General features: G+C 40.5%; 1 protein-coding gene across 2 annotated transcripts; it reads right to left on the bottom strand.

Moving 5' to 3' along the window:
- Window positions 1-2,627: 2,627 nt before the first annotated feature.
- LOC113122830 (protein sel-1 homolog 3) lies at window positions 2,628-9,366 on the bottom strand. Of its 2 annotated transcripts, XM_026294445.1 has the most exons (23): window positions 9,235-9,366; window positions 8,656-9,130; window positions 8,335-8,461; window positions 8,115-8,236; window positions 7,908-8,023; window positions 7,753-7,814; window positions 7,519-7,651; window positions 7,310-7,436; window positions 7,076-7,213; window positions 6,210-6,415; window positions 5,940-6,119; window positions 5,323-5,442; window positions 4,987-5,127; window positions 4,809-4,871; window positions 4,548-4,721; window positions 4,327-4,454; window positions 4,152-4,235; window positions 3,971-4,061; window positions 3,769-3,856; window positions 3,581-3,690; window positions 3,332-3,459; window positions 3,129-3,231; window positions 2,628-2,921 (listed from the first exon to the last, which is right to left on the bottom strand). In XM_026294445.1, the coding sequence occupies exons 1-23, from the start codon at window positions 9,307-9,309 to the stop codon at window positions 2,832-2,834; spliced, it is 3,081 nt and encodes a 1,026-aa protein (XP_026150230.1). In that variant the 5' UTR covers window positions 9,310-9,366; the 3' UTR covers window positions 2,628-2,831. The 2 variants fall into 2 exon arrangements, with proteins under 2 accessions (XP_026150230.1, XP_026150238.1); XM_026294453.1 differs by lacking the exon at window positions 9,235-9,366 and having other exon boundaries at window positions 8,335-8,415; window positions 8,656-8,811.
- Between the last annotated feature and the right edge of the window lie 142 nt (window positions 9,367-9,508).

A 9,508-nucleotide genomic window follows, 5' to 3' on the forward strand; every position in this document is an offset into this window, starting at 1 on the left:
CACAGCTGGAAACCAGGTACAGTTCATTGGCAAAGTAACACCATTCCTGCTGTTCATGAGAACATGGCAGGAGAGTTCTGAATTAAAACACTTGAATAGGGCCTACTGGTAAGAAGAGAACAATGAACAGAGTCAATAGCAAGTAACATATTTAGGAGAACCAACTTCAGAGAATTAAACTAATCAATTTCATTATTATCATAACGGGTTGATTTATGTGCTGGATATTTATTAGATGAGTGGTTAGTGAAAAAAAAAAAAAAAAAAAGTTTGCCATTTACTTTCTGTCAATTAACCAGCCTACCTAACAATATTTCAGCTCTACTTATCGTGTATTTTAAAGGTTGCGTTTGAATCTTAATGTATACAGTAAATGTGTGCCAATATTATCTTTTGAAGTGTGAGAGTAACGTAGAAGTATAAGGTGTCAAATGGAGATACTAACGTTAGTCCCAGCCTCTAATTCTTGAGTTGCGCCGCCAACTTTGTTTGGAATCAGAAAAAACACTGCGCGTTAGACAGGTGTATCTTTTTCATCAATATCTTAATGTATACATGTTTTCATCCACACAGTTTGGTTAATGGGGAAATATATTTTAATATCACATAGAAAAAGTGACATTACCCTAATGTTACCTACTCTGTGACCCACAGATTCATGCCAATATCTGAGAGGAACAAACTGCAGCTAGTTTCCACTACATTAACTTGTTTATTTAAGTCAGCTGGTTTTATCAACACGCCTACCTACTTTTTAACTTTTCCTCTGTTTCCTGTGTGAAATCAACTGTGGCTGGAGGTGACAGGTTCCTGAGTTGTAGTGGAAGTCTGAGGTGTAGAGCATAAACAGAAATGGTGCCAGTAAAGTTCCTTGGGGTGCACCGGTGCTGCTCATCACCACATTAGATACGCAGCCATCTAAGCGAACAAAGTGTGGTCGTCCAGTGAGGTAGGCTTTGATCCACTCCACCATGTCTGCGGGAACTTCCATATCCTGCATCTTTTCACTTAGCAGGTGGGGCTGAATAGTGTTGAAAGCACTTGAAAAGTCAAAGAACATGACTCTCACAGTGTTGCCCTGCCTCTCCAGATGGGAGTATGCTCTGTGCATTAAGAAGATGATGGCATCTTCCACTCCGATATGTTCCTGGTACGCAAACTGCAGGGGGTCCAGAAATTCAGACACTTGAGAGCTCAGGTGTCGCAGGACCAGTCTCTCAAACACTTTCATGACATGTGATGTTAGCGCTACTGGTCTGAAGTCACTAAGGGTACTGGGACGGCCTCTTTTTGGTAATGGGACAATACAGGAAGTTTTCCACAACTTAGGCACCTTTTTGAGCCTCAGAGAGAGGTTGAAGAGTTGTTGAAAAACCTCTGCAAGCTGTCCAGCACATACCTTAAGTACTCTGGGACTGATCTCATCTGGTCCTTTTGCTTTGTTGGGCTTTAGTTTAGCTAGTTCCTTCCTCACCTGTTCTGTAGCAAAGGCTGGGCCTGTGTATTGTGTTGATGAGGAGTCAGATGGTGAGGGCAGGGGAGGAGGTATTGGAGGTGAGGTATACTTCAATGTTGTATGGCTGCTGATAGAGGAGATGGTATCAGTGGGCAATGGGGAGGCAGCATTGGCAGAGATGTTGGGTGGGGTGATGTGAAGAGACCCCAAGGCATCAGCTAAGGTGGTGTAGGGAGGAGGGATGGTGTGTGAGGACAATGGGTCAGAGTAAGAAGCAGAGGTGGTGTCAAATCTATTAAAGAACAGGTTAAGTTCATTAGCAAACTTTGAGTCTCCTTCCACAGCAGTGTTCCCAGTCATTATTTTCATCCCATTCCACATCTCTTTGATATTGTTCTGTCTCAACTTGTGCTCTACTCTGTCTCTATAGAGCTGCTTTGCCTCCCTCAGCTTCCTCTTGAGTTCCTTCTGCACAGCCTGGAGTTCCTCCTTGTCTCTTGCCATGAACGCCCTCTTCTTCTTGTTGAGGAGGCTTTTAGTGTCCTTATTTATCCATGGCTTATTATTGGAAACAACGAACGTTTTTGGATTGTCCTCACAGAATCGGATGTAATCTGTGATACAGTGAGAGATGCTTTCGATGTCCTCACCATGAGTGTCCATGAAAAGGTCCCAGTTTGTAACCCTGAAGCACTCCTGCAGGGCCTCCTCAGCCTCCTTTGACCAAACCTTCACATACCTCTTGGTGGCAGACTGTTGTCTTACTACAGGCTTGTATGTTGGTACTAAATATATTAAGTTGTGGTCTGATCCACCAAGTGGGGGGAGGGCTGAAGAGCTGTATGCCTCCTTCACATTGGCATAAAGGAGATCAAGAATCTTATTTTCTTGTGTTGCACAGTCCACATACTGTTTGAAGTTGGTCAGAGCTCCCAAAATACTGACATGGTTAAAATCCCCATTAATTACTATAAGGGCACTGGGGTGTTTTGTTTGGAGACCACCTACAACTGTGTGGATGATGTCACATGCACTCTGTGCTGCAGCTGATGGAGGAATGTCAGATAGATAGATAGATAGATAGATAGATAGATAGATAGATAGATAGATAGATAGATAGATAGATAGATAGATAGATAGATAGATAGATAGATTCATGATAGTCTCATAGCACTTTTCTTGCTCTTTATTGTTCATTCAAGTTTATTTAAAGGCAACACACTCTTTTAACGGTAACAATGATATTTCAGAAAAAAGATTTTTTTTTTTTTAAAGAATCACAGATGTTCCTTGTAGTGATCCTGCTGTAAACATACATGATACCACAAAATATTGACGTGGCATGGAGGTTGACCTGTGCTGACAAATCTTGGTTCTAGTTGAGAGACAGGGTACGTCTCCTGAGCAAACCAACAATGACTACAACTACCACTGGTGCTGCAACCATGGCAACGGTAGTGCACAACTGTGGGGAAAAAAAACAAGACCACAAAACATCACAATACAATACATGTGTTTAATGATGTTGTACTTTGGCCAGTGGTTGGAATTAGCAATGAGATTTACCAAGTACTTACAAAATTTTGAGTACAGTACCAACTGATGCTTTTGACTATTGATTGTTTTTACACAAAAAACAAAGGCAAAAATAGCTCAAGCACATCACACTAACCTTAATTGCAGTACTATAGTCCTTTTGGAATGATTGTAGATACACATTGAAGAGGGCAAGGCTGCAAGGCAAGTAAGAAGCTGTATCTTCTGAGTCCCTGCATCTTTTGGAAGAGCAGTGGATTACAATTTTCTCAGTCTACTACATTCAGTATGTACTTTATTTTTAAAACTAATGTACACAGACATACAACTTGCACAAACCTTTTGTACAAAGCACTTAGAAGCAAACTGTTGTCTGCCAGGTACAGCTCTGAAAGGCTCAGTTCAATTAACACCGACAGCGGCAGCCTGTAGCCCTCTTCAACAAGGAGGCCAAGGTTGTACCATCCCTGTGAAAGAACAGTACTGATTAAATGCACAGGTACATACACACACACAACTATGAATTAACACAGGCTTGGAAAAAAAATTACAAACAGAATTTTGAATTCTGATTTAAAAGAAGCAGACCTGTGGCTCATTCCTTAGTGCTGCCAGTTTGTACATCTGTGCTGCAGAAAACAAGTCTTTCTGCCCATCACGCTGCCCCTCATACAACAGGTCACCCATCTTAATAAAGGCTGGAGGGGTAAGAGAATTAGAGGTATGAATGTATAATATATATGTGTATATGTCTGTTTTAAAAGCTAGTCTTTTACCATAGGTGTCAGGATGTTGACTTAGGATTGTGAGGTTGTAATATTTCCACATACACTGCAATGCAAAAGCAGGATCCAGGAAATTTCCCTGTGGGTAGAGTGAAAACAATTTCTAAGAATGAGTATTGAGTAAATTCAATAGTAACATGACCATGACACTACAGCTAGAGAGACATTTCAGCTGCACACTTCTGTAACTCACTGTATTTTGTTCGCACAGATATGCCACATTGAATTGCGCAGCTGCATACCCCATCTCAGCAGCCATCAGGTAATATAGCAATGAGCTGAACCTGTTGAAAATCTCAAATAGTAATTTGCTGCAACTGCAATCACATGGTCTGATCAGGATCATGGCAAGTGTGAATAGAGAAAAACATTACGTGTCACTCTTGAGATAGGAATCTAAGCCTTTTCGTAAGACAGTGCCCAGGTATCCATTGTGTTCAGCTGCCCACTTCACCCACCTGCAGGCAGTTAAAATAAAGTTTTGTCATGTCATATCATGACAAGAAATATATAGGTGAAGTCAAACAAATAAAAGAATAAGTAGCTAACAAAACAGCATCTGATGGGCGTCTGTTGACATGGCCAGGTATCCCAGTGGTCCAGAAGTCAGCAAGGAGTGTTGCTCCCCTGATATGCCCTCTCTCTGCTGATTTCAGATAGTATTTATAGGCCATATACTGTAAGACAAATTATTTCCCTTTTGTTTTAAGCACTCAAGACAAAACTGTTGTTAGTAAACTAGCTGAAAATGGTTTAACAGTTGATCTAACCTGGTCAGCAGTTTTTCCTGGATACAGACCCTGTGAGTAGATGACACCAAGATTCAAAGCAGCCTCTGGACACTTGAGAAGATCAGCTTGTTCCCACAGCTGCGCTGCCTGTTTGTAGTCCTGCTCAAAGCGCTCATAGTACCAAGCCAGGGCATTGATTGCAGGAACAAAACCCTGTGGGAGAAAATAGTGTGAGAAATAATATACTATTACATGCAAGTTAGAGTAACCCTGCTGTAATTAACATTAACCATACATAACCTTCTCCATTGCATTCTTCAGGAAAGTGACAGCTTTTGGAATATCCTTTTCAACCCCATGACCCTAAAGAGAAACAAATTCATGATGAATAATAATAATTAACTAATATAGCAGTAATAATATAACCAGATGAATTTCAGTAGCTCGCATAACAATGGACAAGAACTACAAATCTGACCTGCAGCAGGACTATGCCATAGTCATACATTGACACTGGATCCCCCCATTGGACTGCTCCTCTTTCATAGTGTCTCACAGCCTTTTGGATATTTGGAGACACTCCTTGCTGACCCCAGAACAGCATGCGGGCAATTGCTTGCTGCAAGACAATTGATGAATTATTACTAACAACAGTCTCAAATTGTCTATGTGGGGGGGGGGATATATCCTTATGTTTTGAAAATTGTATTACATAACTTGCTTAAACTGTCATCACACTGACTTATCTGACTTTTTGCGCTTTTGTATGTTCTGTCCGTGCAACCTGAAAAGCAGAGATGACAGATCAAGGTACCTCAGCATCAGCTGCTCCTCTGTGAGCCTGCAGTTTTAGCCACTGGAATATATGATGGTCTTCATTGGTCTGTAGATTCAGCATCTCATCATTGTTTAGGTAAACAGCCTCAACAAATGTCTAAAAACAGGTAGGAAAGAGAGAATATGTGGAAACCACTTTTGAGCACTATAATAATACCAAGGTTATCATAATGTTACCTTGTTTTATGGAAAGCAGTGACAAAGGTCAGCTTATTGACGATGGAAATACTGAAAACTATAGCTACGATAAGGGTGGGAGAAAATGAATTAGCTCATATTTTTTCATAAGCTAGTGGAAACATGAAAAAATATGAGCATGTACATATGAGTTTCCTCCCACCCTCTGCATTAGAATTTCTTTATGTAATTACTGCAAGTTATTACAAAGTATATTGTACAAAAATTATTTTCTGATACATTCGTCACATGAGTTTATGATAATTTAAATCATGTACCGGAAAGAAAATAATCTTCAAGAACCAAAGAAGACCTACTCCAATGATTGGCTTTTGTACAAAATACAGTAGTTACATATTACTCCTTGATTAAGCAAGACATGGAAAGTCAGCATCTCAATACAAATGCATACATTACCTGCTCTAGTGTGAGATTGTGACGGTCCAAAGTCGTCTGTTTAGCGATATTTGCATAATATCCATAGGCCAAGTCTGCGTCTGTGGGGAAACCATGAAGACCCTGGTGATGCAAGTACCCAAGATGCAGAAGTGCCAATCGATCATCCTTCTGGGCTGCCAGCAGAGCCAGGAGCCAGGCCTGCACCAGATACAGGCATTGCAGAACATAAAATGCTTAAATTTTCACCACAGGCATACTTTCACTTTTGGCTGACCCAATAGCACACACCTTAATGGGCTGTTTCTTGACTCCAAGGCCAGTGCTGTAGAGCACTGATGACATGTGCAGAGCTCGGTTATCAGCTAAGCAACCAGCTTGGAGCAGCAGTGGTAATATTCGGCTGACCACTCCAGTGCTGCGCACTCTGCCCAGTTTGTGAAGCGATAAGGAATACAGTGCTCTGCCCACAGCTGCCAGGCTAATTCTTTTTCCTCCTGCGAGTCAGAAATTGAACAGATTTCAGTGGTTTCTGAAAAAATTAGAACTGGATAATATCAGTGAGTAATATATAGAACACATTTAAATTTTTTACTCAGTCCCTTTACAAACAAGTGGGTCAGTCATTACAAACCCATGGTGTGAAGGCAAAATTTGTAAAAACCAAGAGACTTTAATTGCAGTTTTAGTAGAGATACCAAAGTTTCTAAATGCTGTTTGTCAGTTTGGGGAAATGTCTAAACAATTCCACTCAATACATTTGGGATATTTCCATTAATTGGAATGGGTTTAATATATAATTCAGTGAAAATGTCAAATAGCTTCATACTTAAGGATGGACCAAGTTGGTACCTTCTCACATCAGTATGTCATCCAGTTTTGGATGATGCAGCCATCTCATATTTCAACTATAAAAAGCTTTAATATGCAAAATAACTAACTGAAGCCATCAGATAATTACTGTTAAGTACAGATTTAAGGATTTAAGGCATTTCAAACACAATCATTATTACTTTCCACGACAAATGTCTAAAAACAGGTAGGAAAGAGAGAATATGTGGAAACCACAATCACAAAAACACAATCATTATTACTTTCCACTCTGGATATTTTGTACCAGTGGTAATCCAGTCAGTTTTGAGCTGTTCATCTCTTACCATGTTTGACAAACAATAACTTGGCCAGTTTTGTGGCTTGTCTTCGATGAGGTGCAGTTGATTCCCACAGCTCACACTGTGACTTTAACCGTTGTCTGTCATTTACCATCCACTTATGGAAAGCATCGAAACAGCTCCCTGGGGGGGAAAAAAAAACATTGGGAGATTTCTTTGTACCTGCAGTGAACTATTCTGTTATGGTGGCACCATCTAGTGGATATATAAGTCTATTACCAGACTCTGCCCTCATGAGAGAATAACTGCTGAGTTTCAAGCTCAGGTGAAGACGGAAATCTTGACAGGTCTGCAGCCAGCCAGTCAGGTTCACAGTCCTAATAACATCTGGAATTACAACGTCAGACTGGAAAAGAGAGAAACCATCAGAATCAAAAGAAGCAAACAGTCAATACAGACAGTAACTGTGGGCAGCTACAGTACATTACCATGCCGTGAGGTGATATTCTGTTACGGTAGTAAACCAGTGGTCCAAAATACCCTTCCACACCTCTTATATATTTTCCTCCACCAATCACAAAATATCCCTCTGTATCGTCCAGAATGACAGTATGACTCAATCTATAAGACATGTTTTTAAAAGACCATTCAGAAGGCTTGAAGTGCATTCTTATTTCTGTTAATACAGTTTAATCCCTTTGACATGTTAAAAGTAGACTTACATGTTTTCTGTTGATTCAAATGTCCTGTGCTCTTTATCAAAGCACACCATGGAGACAGTCACCTGACATGGAGTGACAATAACCCCTTTATTTTTTCATTATTAGCAGTATTTGTTTAGTGTAATTATGTGCTACGACAACAAGAGGCTGCTCACCGTTTTACCAGAAAAGATCAAACTGAGCTGGCACCACTCATTTAAAGGCACCTTGAATTGAGAGAGAAATGCAGAGGATTTCTCAGACTCTCCATGTATTTGGATGTGCAGCTGGCCTGTACATAGGATGCAGTGTTAAGAAACTAGTCCACATAATGTTACATAATATATAAGAGATGAGCATTTCAAGAGGTGAGAGAATCCTACCTGAATTTGTGAGAAACAGTGTTGGTGTGCCATAATTATTATGGGAGTCTACATGGTAAAAGATGCCACATGTCCTGTCCTGGCAGTGTCTCGTTATGAATATCCACATGAAAAATGTGCACCTGCCAAAAATACGTCACATTTACTAACCATAAGTAGTATCTACATCGATAGCACAGAAAGTTGGTTTACACAGGACATGGAGTGACTGTTGTCTTACCATGGAAAAGAGATGGCTCTAACACGCAAATTCTCCAGAACCTCACTGCCATATGGTTCCAGAGCCTTTGTGATCCCGAAACTTTCTCCAGTTGAAGCATAAATTGAGGACAGCAAATGCACTGTTTCTAAATGACATAAACAGATTTATCTGGAATGTGGAAATTACATCTAAAAATGCAACTACGCTACACAGTAACACCGACAATGACACTGTTGACATTTGGAAATGTTTAAACTGCAGCTTCTCTTGTAGTTCTAATTCAGCTGTGTTTCATTTAAAGTGCCTTTATTAAGTCAACACGATCAGTTTCCACCTTACCTTGCTCCAAAGGGCATTGTTTTTTAAAAAATGGTTGCCTTAAATGCATCATTTGTGTGCTCCAGGCAGTGCAGAGTTGATACTGTTTGACAGGTCGACTAAAGAAGGGCTTAGGCTGCAAAGTTGCCACATCCTGAGCTGTGGTAGACTTCTCATTTCCATCAGATCCACTGTATCTTACTGAGACCCGAAGGATACAACTCAGCACCCACTGAGAGTCTGGAACAATCCCATCAGCTTGATACACCAACCAATCTGGCAGGTTTAGCTCCAGAGTCTTTATGTTAGGCTTGCCGGGGACACAGCGCCACTGTCTTAGCTGTACTGTGGTAGTGATAGCAGTATCAAAAGTTACAATGCAGTCCAGCTTTACTGTAGCAGGTTCATCACAAGAGAAAAGTACTTCCAAGTGATGATCTGGCAATGGCTCCTGTGGAGGATTCAGGAATGTAACCTCATCTAAGCCCCAGACAATCTGTGTGAGGCACAAGTCATACCATTAGCATTATTGCTAGTGACATCTGATGAAAGCAGAAAAGATCGATGTATCACAGAATGTACAGAGAAACCTGTTCCTACCTGCATACTGAGGCAAAACTGACAAATGTATTTGTACAGTGTATGAAAGTCCATGGTCCAGTGTTTTCTCTCCATTAAAGAATTTCATGCTGGAGAAAAAAAAAAGCCTCAAGAACCGGACCTCATCCTGCTCCACCTTATTCAAGCTCAATCTTAGATAAATATTTGACACCACAAAGCTCCACCAAATTACTATATACACAAGGAAGGTAAGGTGGAGCTGTATGCTGCAACTAAACTGAAGAAAGATATTTGTTTTAGTACAAGCTTATTG

Source organism: Mastacembelus armatus, chromosome 13, assembly GCF_900324485.2.
Source record: "Mastacembelus armatus chromosome 13, fMasArm1.2, whole genome shotgun sequence".
Lineage (NCBI taxonomy): Eukaryota > Metazoa > Chordata > Actinopteri > Synbranchiformes > Mastacembelidae > Mastacembelus > Mastacembelus armatus.